Genomic DNA, 21,002 nt, shown 5'->3' on the forward strand with positions numbered 1-21,002 from the left:
AACCGTTTCTTTCTTCAGTGACACGAGAACCTATGTATATTAGTGCTCTGATTGTTTGAAATGAATTAAAACGCTAAGAAGCCGCTTTCTGTCTTTAATGATGCTTTTTCAAACTGTGTCTAGTACCTTTCATAATATGTTCCCCACTGAGTGGAAAACAAATGGTATTAATGATGCAGAACCAGTTAAAGGCTCTGATTTTCTACTCCATAACTGCTGTCGTCTTCATATAAACCCTTTTGTGATTTTTATTTTCTGAGATGCTGGCATGGTATTGCTTTCTTGTGGAATTTTCCTCTAGCAGAACTGCTTATAAAGCAACACTTAATATTTGTCTTTTTCTGCAATGTAGTATAGATCAGCTGTTTTACAGCCTAAACATGTAGCCAAGTTGCTGACAGGTCTATCAAACAGATATGAGCAGGTTGGCATCAATGAGATTCTCATACTTGTGTCAACTGCAAGCTCACATACAGGACTGCTGGCTCAGACTACATAATACACGGTTTGTTTTTATGCAAGCAGAGAAAACAAAATACATTTTCATGTATTTGAAATAACTGAATAATGACTGGAAATGCTACTGTAGTTCTCACCAAGATGATTGTGATGTTTGTGAAGTGATATCAGTGATAGGGCAATATGGGGTGGTTTGGTGAGAAAATATGACTTATTAAGTGTATTAATATTTTGTAATTTGTCACCTCAAGGGCTAACACCAGCATATTGTAAAGCTGAAATGTATGTTTACTATCTGAAAATCTAAGTCTATTTATTTTCCATCATGCTGTGTTATAATTACACAGGAGTCACCTGCTGCCTATTGAACTCTCATTGGTCCCATTGGATGCTGTCACGTATTAATAATTTCTTTGAAATCAGAAGTTCATAAAATCAATAATGACCCAATCATCCACAACAAAATCATATGTTACTAGGGAATAATTCCGCCTTTGATAGTTTGGTAAATGACAAGCTATTATTTTGATGGATCTACTGTTTACATGTGAGAGAACAGAATGCCCTCAACACAGAATTGGTGGCCACCGTATTGTTTTAGAAAAATACGGATTGCTTTATTTAAAATTACTTAAGAATGGATACCAAGGATGTGAGGAGTAGTTGCATCCCAAAGCAGTGTCTGTCCATTTAGTTATTCTGAGATATTGTAGACGATTGTATTTTTTTCAATTCTGGTCTTGACACTGGACAGTAAAAGGCTCAAGATAGAGTTGTTAAAAGTTACTATGGCAACATGGCTTGTTAGCAGGAGAGAAATGGTTTCATACCATTCACAAGTGATTTTCACTTGTTTTTTCATCAAAATCTCTTAATCTCTGTTAAATCTGACTCTTTTAAATTACAATGACTGCACCTTCAGGTTGACCACCTGAAGTATAAGAGAGACATCCAACCTGGTAAGTAACCAAGTAACATTTTTCTTTGGGATGATAGGAAAACTTTGTTGCCTTGATATGTGTGTGTTTCATTCTAGACTACCTGATGGCTCATATACAGTAAGACAACAGTAGCTGAACATACAGTTACAATAAATGTTTTTTTTTAGTTTGGACCTTGAAATGGAAACTGCAATTAAATGTTAACATTAGGAAGGGCAGCTTCTGCTTTAATACTGAGTTCACTCAAGCAGAAAATGCAGAAAGACAGTAAATTCCAAAACTAAATACTATGAGATGCATTTTAATTTATGTGGGTATTTCAAATCGTATGTCCTATCAGGCTGTCAGACCAGATGCGTAAAAAGCCATTTGGCGGTAATCTCTATAGAGAAAGAATCATTTTGGTGACGTCAAAGCAGGCATTAAGGATAGCACCAAAATAATAGGGGCCTGGCACGAAACAAATTCTCTTATTCAGTACATCTGCATATCGTTAAAATACCAGGGAACATTCTTATTGTTTATAGTTCCCAACTTGTTCTTCAGCACCTTGTCCCTGTTGATCTTAGAACAACAACTTTCAAATGAGTATTTTGAATAAATATGACCTAATTCATTGCATTTCATCCTTCTTCAGATAATGATATGGATTTAATAAGCAGAATTTATAAAGAGTAAGAGAATGAAAATAAGCAAATGAAATGATCAAGCTGTTAAACTTGGATTATTGCTAATGTTTGCTGGAATCTTTGGATGACTATGAAGAAATTGCAACATTAAATTAAATTGTGTTTGATACAATGGGTTGGGACATTGCCATGGGAAAAGCAGTTATCTGATCTGATGACAAGGTAGTGTCCTGTTGTGCAGGCAGTAATACAGGCAAAGCAGAAATCTGTGATAGAGATCACACCTAAGACTTTATGTGGTGCTGATAATGATCCCAGGAGGCTTCCATAAACATATGATTAAACTCGTTCTCAGAGGCAAAATGGCTTTTCCCCCTGTGTTTCTCACTCAATCCCAGATTGTGTTGTCCACATAGGGTCTAAAAAAAAGAACTGTTCCGTTACACAAACGAAAGAACATAAATAGAATTATAGTTTGTTGTAGGATAAATTACATTTGCAGTGCTAATAAACTAATAACATGCACAAGCAGAAACAATTTCATGGTTCTCCTCGACGAAGAATGGTTTTAAAATGGAAAAGCAATTGTGGACATCCAGCATTTATTATCCAATTAGTTGTCATTTAAATAGGAAAAGCAAGTGTCAGAAAGTTAGACCATGTAAAATTTGATAGGCAGCAAGAATAAGTATAACTAAAACTATAATTTGTAACTGCAAAAAAATATTTTTGAGAAGCAGAGTACAACAGAAACACCACAATCAATATCTTACATGGATCTGGAAAAAGACTATGAAAACTGTTTTACTAATGGCAAATCTGTAAAGCTCCAGGTCTTGGGATTTAATAAATTTGGACCCTTTTGTAAGAGAAAAGTACAGATGTGCTTGGATTTAAGGGATATCAATATAGATTGCAGATGGTAGAAGTGTTTCTCTGAATCAGAAATACTGCAGTAGAAGTAAACGAGTAATATTTTTTTAAGTAATAATAAAATAGTTATTTTATTACTTGATGTAGCCAACACGTGATGGTTCTTAATTGACTAATTGAACCAAGTGTTACAGATGTTTTAAGAATCAAACATTTGCTGAAGCACATGCCAGCACAACCACTAACTGCAGGAGCAAAGGAGGACTGTATTTGCATTAGGTGCTTGTGAATGCTTGTGCTCATCACTGATCGGTTAAAGACGTACATGTATTTCTTTATTCCAGTGGAAAAGCATCTTTATTCCAGAAGTTGGAACAGCAAGACTTTAAGGCTTGTACCACAGGCTGGCAAAGAACCAGGAAGTGTGTTTCATTTGTCAATATAAAAATTCCTGAAACACTGAAAAAGCTACTTTTGGTTCGACATCTTTTAGCTCTTCTATCAGGGACACAAAAAGCTTTGTTCAAAGTCCCGGCAGGAACGTTAAAAGCACAAGATCTTCACGAGTTGCGGAGGCACATGAAAGAAACATAACATCTCTTGGTTTTTCCTAAAGAAATGGTGACCCAGTTACTCCCTTTCTAGAGACTTCGAATCATTCCTAGAACATGTTCTTGTTAAAGATGTATTCTACCATTGTTTTAGTTTCACGGTCTTTTGGCACTTTAAGGTTATCATTTTGCCTGAAACAAAAACACATAAGCAAAGCAAAAACGTCCTTGTTATAGGGAAAGGCAAAGTATTAACTATGTATGGAAAATAGTGTACAGCTTTTCCCCTTCCTTTGCAAGAGCCGAGTTTTCAAATGATACGAAATAGTTCTCTTAAATGTGAAACAAAAATATGAAAAATACAATTTCAGATTGTATTTGGATTTAAGCCCATGTTAAATAAAAATGTAATAAGATGGTAATTACCATATTGGAATTTTGTTTTTTACTGTTTGATTTGATAGATTCAGAATCAGTGTAGTGAAGGGAGTGAGTCCACCTTGGACAGAGTTTCTATAACTCTATGTGATGAACAATGACTTTTTTTCTCTGAGTCAGTGACTCAGAGTCTATTGGTGTTTGTGGTACTAGGTTGTTGCCTTTGTTTTAAAATGTTTTTTTTTTACAATTAATAATTATCTGTGTTGTTTCCTCTCAAAACAAAGACAAAAGCCTCTGAAAGTATGAAAGTATGAAGATATATTAATGCTTAATAGAATGGGGTACATTTCTATAGGGAAAATGTAGAATAATTTATGACTGTTATTATATTTTGAGTAAAAAAAAGATTATCGGTTAGTACTGTTTAGCAAAATAATACCAAATTCAAAGGTGTAAAGCAAATCATCTTCTTTAATATTCTAAAAATCTAAATACAATATATAATTGCATGTATGAATATTTTCAATATTATTTTTATTAACGTTAAAAAATTGACAAAAGTCAATTAGGCAGTTTATAAAAGTTAACTTAATTCCTCCAAGCTTTCAGATTTATTTGTAAAGCATAATATTTTTGTAATCAGTGTTAAAAAGTAAGATTTTGTAATCGTATCGTATCTATTAGAATCTTCATTTTTCTGAAGTGCATAGTTATTTTGTCGCCCTCTGGTGGACTCTATTATAAAGTGCAAGTTGCTCACTTTAAGTTCTGTAATTCTTTTGGATGGAAATGACCAATGTTTTGTTTCCTTTTTGGCCGTGGTTTGATTCTGTCTTTTGGACTAAATAAATTATCATTAATCCCCAGAATAAACTCCAATAAAATTCATATAAATACATTTTTACTTATTTATATATATATTATTTATATTTATTTATATAAAAAAGTCTATTTTTTTAACAAAAGCCACTGAATTCTTCTGTGTAATAAAATAAAACAAGTTTATTCATTATTTTTAACAAAAAATGATACAATTCTCTCACAGAGAAACAACTTTTTTTCTTAAAATATGGGTAACCCCATTTTAAGATACAAATACATTTTAAACAAGTTTCGTTCAGAACAACTCACTGGACAACTGCGTACATCTTTAACAATGGCTTTATGTAGTTTCTTTACACTGTAGAACACAGAAAAAAACGGCAAATCACTATCACCTGCAGTTACAGACATTTACCTCCTAGAGCTGTTAAGAAAATCATTAATTTGCCCCCAACACCTCTGTCTAAACTGAATTCCACCCTCAAAGCAGCAAGCCTTTCAGATAAAACACAAATATACTTATGTATATCCTTTCATACATGCAATAAATTATAAATCTTATAAACAGTTTTCATGGCTTAGGAAGGATACACAATTGTACGTGGTCTGTTATACTAACACTGAAGAATGTGACTGCTGAGAATTGGGCCAAGTGAATGGTGGGACATATTGTTTCAGCATAGTCTTTATTATGCCCATTGTGAAAATCTGTTTTGTGTTTGTTGTTGGTTTGGGGGATTTTGCTTTGTCGGTCATTTGATTGATGCTAACAAAAGTGCATCAATCGGGCAGTGTAGTGGCTGGGTGATACAGTGGATCTGTGCCCATGGCTGGAAGGTTGCCGGTTGCAATAAAGTGATCTTATCTTAGGTGAATACCTGTTTGGCAGCGTAGGCCTTTCTCAGAGGGCATCTGCATGCGCAAAATTCAAATGTCCTTTCACTCAGTGCGTTAAAAGATCATCAGACATTCTTGTTCATTTTGCCCACGGTTTCACATTAATTGATACATGTGAAACTGTCTATAAAAACTAATATTCCAGTCTTAAATAACGACAGAAACCCAATTTTCATGCCATTTCCAAAATACTTTTACACCTTTTTTTGCATTCACAGCCAGCTCCTCACTGAGAGTTCTGTTCACTTGGCTTTATGTAGTGTTTCTTTACACAAGTCCATCTGAATTTTAGCAGCAAAAGAAATTCTACACTTTTAAAAACAATGGACTAAGGACCCATGGCAGTCAGAAAACATTTGATCACTGCTGCAATGTTTGGAGAGGTTTTCTTAAGAGGTGCCAGCCTCTGTTCTTCGTTTTACATGCAATTCTTCTCTCAAAAGGACTGTATATCTACCACGTTTAGAAATATAATGTAGAAACAGACAGTTTATATATTTCTTTTACAAATGACATAACAATACTTTTAATATATTTTAATCAAATGAGTTTGCCTTGATCATTTTTTGTTATAGTCCTAGTCTAAATTACTAAGTACTGTATTCATATACATCAAAAAGGCAATGCATGTTATGGTTTTCAGTAACCGAACTGAATCATACCGTATATTGGAGGAATGAAACTGTAGTTATTGTGTCTCACTTCAGCAAACGTTGGCCTCACATTAACCTATGCCTGTAATGGATTAATGGATGATCCTATATGCAGTCTGAAGTGGGGGTGTTGGTCTGAAGCTAAACAAGAACTATTTGTTTGGTCCAATATGTGCCAGTGCTTCTTTGTGCGATGGTAGGCAGTAAGATTCCAGAAACTTTCTATTCCTTTAGTGGCCTGTGGGAAAGATTTGAAAGATTTTACCAATGTGAAAGATCCTGAGATGTGTGAAAATGGAGCCCAGATCAGGCAGGCATGATAAAATATATCAGGCTCCGGTTTTGTTTTTTATTTTGAGGTGGGGGGGGGGTTACTTTTCTTTTCTTTCGGTCTGTATCAAAAACCAGCTAAACAAACCAAAAGAAAAGTCATAAAACATAATGAGCTGCACAAAAAACAAATCTTACCCCTAATGTATTACCAAGTCTTGAGACACAATTTAATTTCCAAGAAATAAACAAGGATATTCAGTAAACAGTTTTGGCTTTAAGTGTAACAAAGTAAATATAGCCATTATGTCAGTCATACTGTGGCTTCTTGGGGCGATGCAATATATCAGCATTTCTACAATTCACATCAACAGGATACAAGACAACATAAATAAAATACAACTGTCTGAGACAATATAGAAATAAGTGCATAATATAAATGTACTGTACTGCAGAGGGAAGAAGTTGTGTTTTTTTTCTATAGTCTGGTATACCCTCAATCATACTTTTCTCACTAAATTAGGCATAAAATTGAGTGCTGTCTTTCTCTCTCGCCTTCTTGAATGGCTGTTTTGCAACTTGATTGGGAAAATCACGGAAATGATGAGGAATTAAGAGTAAAGGACACTGTTTTTCTTTGCTTGTTCGTTTTCCCTCGCTTGCCTTATAACGGTCAATGGCAGAACTTGCATTGTTTGAAGAGAAAAAGCAGTGCTCAGCAGAGAAAGTGCAGCAATGCGCTGTCATAGAGAAGCCAGCTGCAAGTGGAGCAGCAGAAACGTCGGCAAAGCAAAGACAGACATCTTACGTAAGGAGACATGTACAAACAAATCTGTGGAATTGCCGAAAGGCAGCTGTCTGTCTGTGGGTGTGGGCCAGTTCAGACAGGGCCCTCAACCTCCCTCAGCTAACTCCCAATTTTTGTTAGAGTCCATTAAATTGAAGGGACATCTGTATAATCCTCCAGGGACATGCTGATTGCAAGAGTAATACTTTGTTACTGACGTGCTTTACAGCCATGGCACTGATGGTTCTAGCAGCCAGTGAGCAGCTCCTTGGCCCGCCGATTCAGCCGAGACTGAAACAGTCTCGCCGTTTCCAAAAAGCCATATTTATTTACCTTGTCCTCGAAGCAAAATTCCACTCAGTTCTGAAATGCGTCAGGTGGCACGAAGACAGCATGTTCTTGCCAGCTGCTGAACATGCCCTGGAAAGGGTGTTAAACAAGCAGATCACGTGCCTGTGACTGTTCAGTGGGACGTTAAAACATGACCTCCTCACAGCTCCCGTAGTCACTCTCTACCATGTCGGATCCCTCGTACGTCCTGGGGGTGCGCAGAGGAGCCCCTGTGTGTGGCAGGGTATTGCAGTCTGCGTAGGAGGGCTGTGCCACACTGAGGCGCATGTTCAGTCTGCGGTAACCATTCCCAGACACGTTCTCGAGACCTTGCACGTGCTCCGTAGGGTAGTAGCTGATGGCAGTGTATTCATTCAGACACTGGGGGGCCGGAAGGGGCAACCCGTCAGGCCCGAGAAAGTCATCCAGGTTCTGGTTGCTGTAGCAAGGGGGCAGGGGGGCCCGTCGGTCATAGCGCTCGAGGGGGAAGGGGAAGCCCCCGAAACGAGCTGCCCTTCTGGGGTCCATGGAGGGCACCGCAGGGTAGGAGTCTTCCACTATGTCGAACTGAGGAAACTCCCTGGCTGATGGGGGGCAGTAGTAGTCGTTGTCTCCAGGATAAACTGCGAAGGAAAAGAGAGCCAATACAGTCGTCTTTTAAACATAGAAAGTAAGAAATCGTTGCTATACATCTTTGATTTACTGCCAATAGCACATTTATAAATATAAGTTTTCCACCCCAATTGTACCAAGGACAATAATAGCTGTATAATAAGAATCGCATTTTAAAAATACTATTTAAGACATTCAAATATTTTCCTTTTGCCCACTACCTGGGAAAACAAAAGATAAGGAATTATTCTACCATGTACCATGTATGTAATGTATCTTTTACAAACACTATGTGTTTTGCATTGACATGGTCACAAACAGGTTTGAGATTCTTCTTCTTTTGACTTTCTTGGACTCCTGTTCAAAAAAAGCGTTCATTACTATATACAGGAAATGTGAAAAAAATATAATGTTGGATGTTTTACTTCTGAATTGTATGTGTATGTTTTCACGATTTTATGCCTCAAACGTGAAGGTCATATATTGTTGTACAAGTTTAAACTCTAACTTTGTCTACCAAGTCCCAAGGACTTTTTCATTTTCTCACATAAATTAAATGGCATGGGGGAAAACCTAGAAACATGCAGGAATTAGTAACGGTGTGAGCTCACCATCATAGTCCAGCTCCCAGTTGTTTTTCAGGACGGATTCGTTATCAGAGCTGGAAGGAGGGGGTGGGGGGAGGTTTGGGGCCACACTGCAGACCACAGCCCCTCTCACTTTCTGATTCGGACCCCCGCCAACTGTGCTGAATTCATTTTGGCCGCGGGTTTTCAGCGGGTTGTCTTGGTCAAGGTTATTGCGGGGCTCAGCCATTATGTTCATTTCAATCGGAGGCACCTCCTGGGTATCTCCCACTAGGCTCTTGGCCACTTTCGGGTGGAAGTAACCGTTTGAATTCTGCGTGCTTATGGGCTTGTGCTTCCTCCTCTGGAGGTAGCGCTTGCGTAGGAAGATGAAAGCTCCAACCAGCAGGAGGACCCCCAACAAGGCAGCACAGATTTCAATAATTTCTCTCACTCCCAGTCTGTCGGATATCACTGGCAGGGAATTCACACATTCGTGCCTTGGCGGCTCGCCTGCAGATACCTTACATTCAAAACCTGCCTCGCACGGATTTGGAGAGCACACATCAATGTGACTTTCACACCTGTAAATAAACCAACAAATAAAGATGGTTGGTTTGGTGTCTTTTAGTATCTACATCTTAGATTTTGTGCAGTATGACAGTTCTTAAGAAGTGAATAAAATTACATTTCTAAAGCAAATTCTGAAATGAGCCTCTTCATGTGACATTTTCAAAATCATTTTTCTTTCACTGCACGTGGAATCCACCGTTATTCAAGACATTCATGTTGATGTAGACTAAAATAGCTGGCAAAAAATAAAATAATCACTACAGAGCCTCTAAAACCAGGACAATTAACCTTCCAGAAAAAGGATTTGTACTGTTGTTATGTGTCCGACCATCTCAAGTTTCATGATAATTAAGTTAAATAAAAAGAGTGAAATTATGAGTTATAATACAGTAATTACTAAATTCCGTTCCTATAGCTATGCAAACAAATTAGAAAATATTTTTCTCTATGTAAAATGACCAGTCGCTATCCTTCTTTTGTAAGTAAAACATTTGAAAATCCAGCTAAAAAAGAACTGCTGGTACTTGGTAGCAAAAGCAAACTCTCCAATTAACCCAACAAGAAGTGTCAACTTCTGACAATTTAGAAGTGACACTCAAATAAAACAAGCATATTAACAGTATCAATTTAATATGGAAAAGGCGGAATTATAAATAAACACTGGGGTGGAAGAAAAAAAACTACTTTCTCCTGATAAGTGCACATTCTCAAATGAAATAAAATGTTACCCTTTCATCTATATAAATGCCTTTTAAAATGCATTTTCAAAGGTTAAACGAGTTGGACTGGTGAGACAGAACCATCTCTGCACAGCATCCTACAGCATAATTAAGCAGAATTGGGGATTGTTTTTAAATGCAAACTTATACGTGTCCCACCTGCTTCCTGTGTTTTGCTCTGGGCAGTGGCAGATGTAACCTTGACCTTCCGCCACACAGACACCTCCATTTGCGCATGGCTGAGACTGACAGGGATCATTATCTGCCTCGCAACGAGAGCCAAAGTACTGTGGAGGGCAGCTACACTGGAACTCTTGAAACACAAACAAAAAAAGAGAAGAAACATCAAAGCAGTGTGTCTTCCATATTTGACTTTAAAATGCTGTTTACACTTGGTATGAGTCACAGTTTGCCATCTTTTCCCAGTTGATTAACATTTCCTTATACCTGAGGCATGGCTTTGAATTCTCACTTACTAGCAGCATTAATGACCCAAGAGAACAATTTCGTTTTTCTAGAGACTACAGAAAGGAGTTACATGGGAAGTAGTTTTCTTAGAAGCATTTGAATGGTTTGTCAGAGCAGTACATAATCCAATCTGGTTACATTATAAATCTGTTATACCACGAAAAGGTGGAAACAAACAATCTTTTCAGTTTTAACTTAAAAATAGGACTGTTAAATGTATTCTAGCTCACCCCACCTTCCAGTTGTGCTACAAGTGACTTTGTTCTTACGATAATACGGTTAGGATTGGTATATATTCATTATTATATTTTTGCTGGACTCAAAAAAACACAAATTTGCAACTAAGATAGTTGTTTCAGTAGAGCATGACACCTGTGGCTGTGGGCTGTATTACCCTGTATTAAAAGTTAAAAGTTGTCAAGTAATAGCTGGTTTAGTTATGTGCTTGTGTGCGTGGATTAACAGTAAACTGAAAGTGGCCTCAAATGACTTAATTAAGTTGCAGCAGGAGAGATATAACTTTTTAGCCTTTGACCAAAAAGATGTTATGGACACTCACGTTTACTGAAAAATATCCTATTACTTAAATGTATTTATGTGTCAGTGCTGTGATATTAGTTCTAAAAAGTGAAGAACATATTTTAAATTGCTAACCACAGACAGTTTTTGGACAGTTATAATAAGCAGATTAACACAGCCTCTTTAGATGTAAATGCCAGTGTATAATTACAGGATTTTGCAAGCAACAGCAGCAAAAATGTAGATGTTGAAAAGTAAAAAGTATAGTATAGTATGATATAGTACAGTTAGCCATTCAAAAATGGGAATGTGTCCTATGTAAGGTGATGGAAAGGGTTAAAAGCATCTTGGAGCTAATAGCTTCTCTATTAGTAGAGAAAGTGCTTGAGGAGTAACAGAAGTTGTCAAAGAGGATTTGCGGAGCTGAAATTGTGCTGGACTTAAAAATAATGCTCAAGGACTAGTGGGGAGTGGATATCTGGGGTTGTAAATAAGCTGTCTTTGTTCGGTGATATCTTTGCCTTAATGCCTTATCGCACAAACATGTTAACTACTCCCTTGGGACGGTATCACTCCTCAGGAAATGTTTCCTCCTCTGTTCTTGTTTTTGTGTAACTGCTTGACTAGTTAAATGGGAAAGTCCCGGCTTGTACTTTGAATTGACTACGTTTTTTGTGAGTGAGCAATTCCTGTACGCATGCATAATTAACTCACTGCGCCTTTCTCACAAACAAACCTGACCGAAAGTGTGGATTTTCTACAGAGGACATACTAACAGTTAAACGTCCAGGTATACTCATCTCACTGTCTCACCTCCATTAGATTGAGTCGTGCAGGTTCCTCCATTCTGACACGGTTCAAAGGAACAGCTTTCTGTCGGGGAGCAGCACTGATAGATTCCAGTCACCCTTCTTACTCCGCCCATGAGGGCATCACCTCCCACACCTGTCCTTATGGCTTCTCCGTTGAGCTCCAGGGCGTCCAGGCAGCCCTTGAACCCCCGGGCAGGTGTGTCCACTGGGGCGGGCAGGACTGGCCCGCCGAAGACCAGTGGGCTCTTGCCCCGGAGCAGGCTGCAGGGCTCAGACAGTGTGATGGCTGAGGAGTGCAGCTTGTCCAGAGTTACCCGCAGCACAGTGCTGTTCACCTCCAGAAGGACCTGGTGCCAGCGGCCATCTGAAATGGGGACGTTCCTCACACCCAGAGCTCCGGGAAGGCCATTCCCACAGCTGTACTTAAATTTGAGCTCCTTGTCAACAATCTGCAGGAACAAATATATATAAATATATTTTTGTGTGTGTGTGGATTTAATATATATGCTTTAAGAAAGAAATGAGTGGATACAAAGTATATGTGTATACATGTACATAACATAAACACTGTAGATCCATGGACAACTATTAATTGATTGAACGGCAAAGGTGGTGCTATTTAAATGATTCAGATCTGTACTTTGTATCAGTCCTGAGGTAGGCCTTTGAGATAAGTTTCCTTCAATCCTTTTTCAATACCCACCACAGAGCCACAGTCAACCTTAATCTAACCCAGTGGACAATGGTCGCAAGGCAGAAAACATCCTAGATGAGGTGTCAGTCCATAACAGGGCTCACTCCTGTGATGATTCAGGGACACCTAACAACCTAGACAGCAGGCCATTGCTATTGTAAGTGCCCTGCGACTGTGTTAAGCTTTAAAAATAGATGTTAAGAAGCAAGTATAAAACTAAAAGAATATTGACATCATTTTTTAGTGCTATCTGTTTGGTGAATTTGAAAGTTTACTCAACATTCTGGTCCTTTTGAACTGGACTTGACTTGAGCCTATTGCATCAGACTGTTTCTGTTTAAAATGGACGTTCAGGCAGACGTTACTAATGCAGTTTCACTGACAGAATAAGCAGAAGAGATCAACACCATGTCATTACACACTTGTCAGACTAGTATGTGATTTCAGGTAATTGCTGTTTCAAGTCTTTGTGTTTAAATAATAATAAAAGTTTTGTTTTTGCTTTGACATGCTCCCAGGCTTATCCTAGATGATGTTTTTGTAACACATGTGCTTAAACTTACAAATGAAATACCAATACACTGGAATAATTAATTACTAACAATTATCTTAAGATAATATATGATAAACAATTACTATTAAAGTACAGCTTTTTTCAGCTATTGTGTAGGACATAATATTCCATTTGATTAAAGAATACATGTTCTGACCTCATAGACAAATATGTATTCAAATCATGCTATTAATGATTTCATTTTTTAACAATGTTATGTTTTTGTTAAAAATAGTCCATTATAATTATTATTAAAATAACATTTTAACATCAACCAAATAGATTTATTTAAGATATGAGTCTATAAAATAATTCGTATTTATATTAGAACATGACTTATAGTGTTTACTTTTCAGATTTTGATTTCATTATAAATTTAGATTAATTTTTGCCAATGACTGTATTTCTATTTCTACTTATATTTCACGAGTTTGTGGAAATTTCAATATATATATATTGCTATAAAAGCCTTCTGAGAATTATGTAAGGGAAGGAAAAGCAGGGGGGACACAGGAATGTGGCAGGTTGCATTTGCATGCTCTCTCCATGTTCAGGAAGATTAATTAAGTGCTTTCCTCCCACCTTCCAAAGACATTCTGATTGGGTTTGTCTAGTTTTCCGAAATAAGGTATTCCCTCTGTGCCCCGTTAGATGGGTATCCCGTTCAGGGGTGTCCTCAGACACAGTCTGAGCTCTGTGATTTACTCTGTTGTGACCCTCATCAAGACAACAGCTTTAACGACAAGGCATGGCTGGGAAATTAAGCTGCAGGGACATACTGATGTGTTTTGATCTGCAGTTGACTTACTGATCTCTTAAGATTTGTCTTAGAACATCCTCTACAGAAAGAAGGGAGCCATCTGATGTACATACAATACATCTGCTTTAAATAGTATGAACATGAAATTGGCAGACATCCCCTCCTGCAAATATTTAATACTTATTACTTAAGAGTGCAAGTGTTCCATGTTATCCTCACATTACTCCACTTCATTATTTGTAAGCAATATGGACTGAACATGTAAAATATTAGATTTGAAAACTGTTAACATTTTTGGCATTGTGAAAATTTTGGGGATTTAGGGCATTTTTATCTCACGAGTTGATAAGGAAAACAATTTCCAAAGGCCTACTATGGCATTATGGAAATACAAATATATTGGCCACAGATAACCTTAGCTAAGTGGATATGATGCCAGCTGTTAGTGCCATTAAAAGGAAATGGATTGTTTTGTTTTATCCTTTACATAATGACCAAAGATTCCATCTGTTTAGAAAAGGACAAGCTCCACAGAGACGTATATTATATAAGAGTTATACATCTGTCACTCCCTGAGATGTAAATTGCAGTGTAAATATCTCTCATTGTTATGGAACGCATCTTCTTCAGCATCCATGTTCCCCTTTAATGACTAGATTTCAGATGGTACCTTTTATAAATGGTGTATTATAGGATTTCTTCATAGATACAGCACTTTCTTGCATTCTTTGCTTCTGTTCCTGGGACAATTATGCTCTTTGACATACTAAGGAATGTGCCCAGTCTCCATGTCACAGATAACCTTCATGGAGGCAGGAAGAAGCCCACACAGTAAATCAGCCCTCTTCAGAGTTCATTGTAATGTACATGACTTAACGGGAGATTGTAAGGGACAATGAAACAATCATTTCAAGAGCTATTTTGTCAAATTGATTTTTTATCCACAAAGTTAAGGACACTAAGAGAACAAGAAACATATTGTCAAGTGTTCATAAATACATGTCCTGCTTAAGAATTTCCTTTAAAATGTTTTTAAAAGGGTCAATCAGTTTGAACACGAAAGACCTTAACGCACAGCCTGCAAAAGTCAAGGATTTTGCTTTGAATGCCTTGTATTTGATTAGTTTGACATTTCCCCAAGTACACAGATTCTGAAATACTAAAACTAGTTTTTCTAACCGCAAACTACAAAAAAGTGTAACTATACTAAACTTTCACCAGACGTAAAATCACAGCGAAAGAATAGATGAACAAAATTGAAAATAAATTCCTGCTCTTAAGACTGTTTCTTCCCCATTTTTGGTAGTTTATGATCTTTTCTAAAATGTATGAACATCTTATATAGAGTATAACATCTTATTCTTGAGTAATACAGTATGTCATCTGCTGCAAACCAAATGAATTTGAGCTGGTTCCTTTATCCTGACATATCCCTAAAATAACTTATCGTAAAATCTGTTGAACATGCATTGCCATTACTATTTGTTCTAACAAATAAAAAAACATTAATTGATTTTCATAATTAAAGGAATAATATCATGATAATAGAAGTATCTATAGGCAAACAGTATGATTACCAGTACTGATTACCAATATGTTGATGAGCAATAATTCCTCTTATCAAGCATTTTACACACATCATGAATAACCTTGCAATCCTTCCAAATATATCCACACCAAGCAATATTGTATCTTTTTCCAAATCTAGAACAGATAAAAACAATGCTGCACCTCTTTCATAGCATCAATAGTTTAAATACAAAATAAATACAGTAGCCCTTTTGGAAAAGGAACAGCAGTATTTACTACTGTTTTCTGTGTTGGAGAAAGCATCTTCTAAAAATGAGGAAAGCTTGTTGAAGCAGGGACAATAATTGTTTGCCCTCAGGCTTAGGCAGCTGATAAACAGTATAATTGTCGTGTAATATAAGCTCAGGTGGCAGTTTCTCTTATTAAGGATATAAAACACCCACACACATTTACACATTCTGATGCACAGTACTGTATATCTATAAAATCAGGTGTGAAGAGGGCTTCACAGCCAAAGAGTTTTTTTTTGTCTTTTCAGGTGGAATTATACTCCATTTGTTCTTTTGCAGCTTGCATACTGACAGCTCTCCACTCTGACCTATATGTCTAATATATTTGTGTGTACTGAGTGCATACTGAGCATACAGTCACACTTGGACAACACCCCTTCTTTGGCCACCTCAGCGAGGTGTTGTGAATGGGGTGTCTTGGACCGTGGCCCTTCTTTGATACCATACCACTGATACTGTACCAGATATCGCTGGCAGTGAAGCACCACAGATGTCAGAGAAAGGAAACCCTGACATGCTCTCCCATTCTAAGATAAGACTACAGTACAAGAAGTGCTTAAGCACACTGATGACAAATGGCAAACTGAATCTAATGAACAAAAACCTACTATACTGATGCCTTTGAAGTTTCTGTTGAAAGACCAGGCACTTAAACCAAATAGACTCTAACCACGTCTTTTCTTTTCTACATTGAAAAAGGATGATATGAATCAATATTACCTATTAGATACTACCTGCAAATGACACCTCCCACCATAGATTTTCACAGCTGCATACAGTACCTTGCTAACAAAAGCCTGTTCATCTTTTCAAGAGAGCATGAACTCAGGATCATTGTATTGTGAAAGCACATGCATTTCATCAGCTGAAAGTAGTTCATGCGTACTTACCGAGATTAATTTGTGACTGAAATATTGGAAGTCACTTTACCCTGATTTAAGAAACTCCTCAGTGAAACATTTTACACAACACTACATACATAAACAAACAATTATGTGCTCTTACTCATCTCCTGAGCATGATATTACATGCTAAACTTATAGGTATCCAGTTTTCAGGTTTTCCAACAAAAACACGTTTTTTTCCTTGTTTAAATTGCAGGTTACTATGGTTTTCTATCTAAAGCTGTCAGAGTATTTAGGTGTGGTGAAAAGATGAAACAACCTAAGTTAAAATTTCACAAGAAAAGCATGAGTAGTTTTAAGTGGGTAGTGGCTTTATGGGATGCCCACACACTGAGAACATGATAGAAACTTTGTAGATGTCATGTCAGATTATAAAATAAAATCCCAAGGATCAAACTATGGGAAAATCTTATCCAACTTCAAGCCTGGAACAAGATGATTCACAAAAGTGTTTAACCTGAATGCATAGGAAAGAAGAATTTGTGGAGAAAAAATTTATTCAATCACAAGATAAATAAGAAAAAGTGATGATTAATGCAGCAGACAGGTTATAAGAAATTGATGTTGCAAAACATGTTGTATTTGTACACTGATTTTTTTTAAACTTGGAAAAGAAGAAAGGTGGAATAGTGGATTAAAAGGTGCATAGTGATTTTGATTTTTATAACCCTGACGAAGAAAACATGATAAAATTATGTCATTAAGGTGATTACTTTATGTTATTAATTCATCAGTTTCCTCTTCGGGATCAATAAAGTCTCATCTATCTATCAATCAGTTTTCAACTATGTCATTGAGGGCAGTCTGTCTTTGGTAAAGGAAATTAAATGAGGAAAAGAATTGTTTCATGTTATTTATAAAATTATTTGTTAGTATTATTTTAGACATGGAACATCAGAAAGAAACATCAAGAAATCAATGATCAATGATCAAGATAAATGATTAAGAAAGATTATTACCTCCAATGATCCTACATGCGTTCCATTGGTTGTCATGACAAGCCCGTGCTGCTGATAGGTTTTGATACGAAGAGTCAGCTTCAGCTTACTATTCTCAGCATCCTCGTGGTAATGGTATTTAAGGAAGCTGTTTCCATTGAACATAATTGCTGATTCTGAGACACAGAACATAAAACATCATTTGATTTGTTATTTTTTTACATAGAGAAACATGAATGTGCAACTTAAACAGTGCTAGAAGCCACCCCGGAAATAACACTACTGTACTTGACGTTAACTAGTACAATTACAATCAATGGTTTAATGGACTCTAGGAGTTGTAACAGTGGCAACGTCACCTTTGAAACAAGTCTATCAAGTCATTACGATTTATACTATTATATCTGGTACTATGAGCTTAATGTTTTACATTCTGCACTCTGATTCCTTTCTATATGTAGCATTTAACTGTTTTTTGCCTTTTTCTATATTAGTATCTGGAATGTGACCTCATCTCCACTTAGGGTAATTGCTCAGTCACAGAGTATCTTAATTTACTACTTCAGGATACAAAAGTCCCTGGAAATATTCAAGTGCTATGATCGTTACTTGTACTCCTACAACAACAAGTTATAAATCATGATTTCAAAATTTTAGTAACGATGTGTGATAATAAACAATGAATAATAAACACTTTGCTAACACCCAAAGATGCTGATAGAAACACAAAATCCCCACTCAATTTTACATATAACATTAAACAACAAGTCAAAGTCAAAAGACCTTTACGTCTATTATTTGCCATTTCCTGTATTTGTAGTTGGAACTACCAAATTGTGGCAGCTGATATTGTGAAAACATTTTTTTTTAAAGTACAGTACACATGCTCCCTTTCCTCAATATGTCTATCATCCTGCAGGTAAACTGGGATTGCACAAAAAAAAAATTCCCATACCATTACATGAGCACACTATCTCCCATGAGTGCTGAGGGGTTATGAAGCTTGTGCTTTCTGTCGTGTAGGTCGAGTTGGTCTCCTTAGACATGCGGACAGTGGACTTACAATCTCGTGATGGGCACCCAGGTTCCATGCAAGAACCATGATTGACCTCCATTATACTGATACCGAGAGAATCCTTAATGCCTTGGACTATACTCGAGAGCTTCTCTCTGGACAAGGGTGACAAGCTACCATGCTGTCTCCAGACCAGGAGCACGTCCAGGAATTCAGAGTTTTGATCATGCTGGAGACTGGCAACGTGGATCCTCTTGCTTTGAATGTTGAACATGTCCCCCAGAAAGTGCTGCAGGTTCCACCAGTGGTCTCTAATAAACGCCTCTGGCGTCATCTGATCGAGGCGGAGTGTGATCCCCTGATCCAGGACCTGCTGAGTGGCACCCCAGACATGAACTTGAACTGCAGTCCGGGTAGTGAACTTCCCATCAGAGATGGTCACATTCAGTATGTACTGTCCCGGTTCCAAGACATCTTTTACTGTGATTTTTCCATTCGCAGTGTCGACCTCAAAGCGCTTCTTGATTGCCGATTCTGAAATCAATTTATAGGAGAGGACATCATGGAGATCTCGGTCAGCTGCGTGGATGTTTCCAATAACACTGCCCACAAATACCTTGTCCACTGTGGTTATAAAGACCTCCAGCGGCACAGCAGAGGGAGGGTATTTGCTCTGTTCAGTGACGCTAAGTTTTATCAGACATGTAGAGGAAAGTGGAGGGTAGCCACTGTCTGTCACCTGCGGAGGTACAAGGAAAATCGAGTTACAATTGAAACTCACATATACGTTTATACGCATAACTGAAGGATTAACTGAGTTAATTTTCGTTGTTTACATAAACAATAAGGCGGTAATTTTTAGTTCTAATTGTGAGGTATGACATAACAAAGGTAGAAAAGCCAAAACAGTACTAACTTTACTGAAAACAAAAGAAAGTAAGTCATATGCTAATATGTCCACTCCGGTGTTAGAAATAGTAAAAGACTGTGTAAGTATGAGTTCTTCCTTGTTGACAGTTAAAATATTTTTGATTACAGATAGTGATTGCTTTTGGAAAACACACATCTCCAAAAGAAATTGAAAAAATACTTTTTTGTTTTCCTACCTAGCATTTAAAACACCATTTCCACCCTAATTTATCCTTCTGAGAATTCTGCTTATTTATTCATTGATTCTCCAGGATCCAGGCTATCATGCATGAGAAGTGCAGAGAATGAATCACAGTGTGGCTTTTAATAAATTGCTAGTTTTTGACATGTGATAAGCATGCCATTTACTTGGCATTCACATGCACCTTTTGAAGTTTGCAATGGTTAATTCTAGAAAACATTCTTTAGATTGTGGAATTTATGCAAGTGTTTTTAGAAATATTTTCATGGGAATTTCAATATAGAATTGGAATATAATATTCAGTATAATAAATTGAATTAAATATTGATATAAATCTTAATGACATATTATCTTTAGAAGGCACAAAAGATAGAGATTAATGACAACTCAGTATAATTTACTTATTAAAATGAACTCTTATCTAAAACATTCAATATAACCATGAGAAATAAATACAGAACTTTCTATTTGATTCAGCTGATTTACAGTTTTTAATGTAATGAAGTGGAAGAGTGGAAAAAAAGGTTTCTCTTCCCATGCCACTTTCTTACCTGAACTTCCAGGAGGTACATCTCTCGAAGTTTCTTCCTCAGGATACTAGCAGTTGAGACCCGTCCACCTTGGTCAACTTGAAAATGCTTTCCTTCATTCCCAGACACAATTCGAAAGGAGAATGGAGGCCCGTTTTGCTGTGTGTCTCTGTCAGTCACCACTAGTTGCAAAATGCTGCTGCCAACTGGATCACCTTCCTGCCAATTAACAGTTAAGTACTTTAGTAAAAAATTGCAAATGTAACGTTCAACCTTTTCTCTTCAAGCACATTCTAGGGTCTGATAAGTTCTGCCTCTTATTTTTGTGAAATTACAGTGTTGTTCTGTTGTAATCACTAATTAATTTTTTGGCTGACACTTTTATTTGAAGCAACCTATATTTGTACCCATTTATACAGCTGGGCATTTTATGGGAATAATTCATGTGGAAAAAAAACGACCTAAATGAAACAACAGCAGAGTCAGCATACTGTAACCTTTCATTTAGCCCAGTACCATGACCACAACTCCTCACTGCTGACCATAGCTAAACATTAACTTTTATATGTCACTTGTGGGATAATTGTAAAGAGACCCCCCTTTTCTGTAATATTTTGTAATTACCTAATAGGTTATATGCTGATAACTTTCTGTTGTGTTTCTGTTCAGTTTTACACTTGCCCAGGAAGCTCCTGTTCACTGAATCTGAAGAAAAACACCTACAAAACCTAAATTCAATGCCTGACCTACATACAGTACTGTACTACTGCTTTCCTTTGCTTTGAAGAGAAAAATATGCTTTACATGTCTCAAG

At 37.0% G+C, this 21,002-nt stretch overlaps 1 protein-coding gene and 1 long non-coding RNA gene across 2 annotated transcripts in view; one reads left to right on the forward strand and one right to left on the reverse strand.

Moving 5' to 3' along the window:
• LOC107077704 (uncharacterized) overlaps positions 1–21,002 on the forward strand; it is a 47,955-nt gene that overhangs the window by 25,064 nt on the left and 1,889 nt on the right. Inside the window, exons 2-3 of the long non-coding RNA XR_001478702.2 lie at positions 20,314–20,420; positions 20,858–20,943. This is a non-coding gene — a long non-coding RNA (uncharacterized lncRNA). The remainder of the gene's footprint in view (positions 1–20,313; positions 20,421–20,857; positions 20,944–21,002) is intronic.
• The window catches only part of fat2 (FAT atypical cadherin 2), a 57,928-nt gene continuing 42,151 nt past the window's right edge, over positions 5,226–21,002 (reverse strand). Inside the window, exons 18-24 of the mRNA XM_015349847.2 lie at positions 20,210–20,407; positions 18,488–19,286; positions 17,554–17,708; positions 11,864–12,311; positions 10,223–10,376; positions 8,817–9,355; positions 5,226–8,216 (exon numbers count right to left, since the gene is read on the reverse strand). Of these exons, the coding sequence (XP_015205333.2) occupies positions 7,738–8,216; positions 8,817–9,355; positions 10,223–10,376; positions 11,864–12,311; positions 17,554–17,708; positions 18,488–19,286; positions 20,210–20,407 (2,772 nt within the window). The 3' untranslated portion in view covers positions 5,226–7,737. The remainder of the gene's footprint in view (positions 8,217–8,816; positions 9,356–10,222; positions 10,377–11,863; positions 12,312–17,553; positions 17,709–18,487; positions 19,287–20,209; positions 20,408–21,002) is intronic.

Source organism: Lepisosteus oculatus, chromosome 11, assembly GCF_040954835.1.
Source record: "Lepisosteus oculatus isolate fLepOcu1 chromosome 11, fLepOcu1.hap2, whole genome shotgun sequence".
Classification (NCBI taxonomy): domain Eukaryota; kingdom Metazoa; phylum Chordata; class Actinopteri; order Semionotiformes; family Lepisosteidae; genus Lepisosteus; species Lepisosteus oculatus.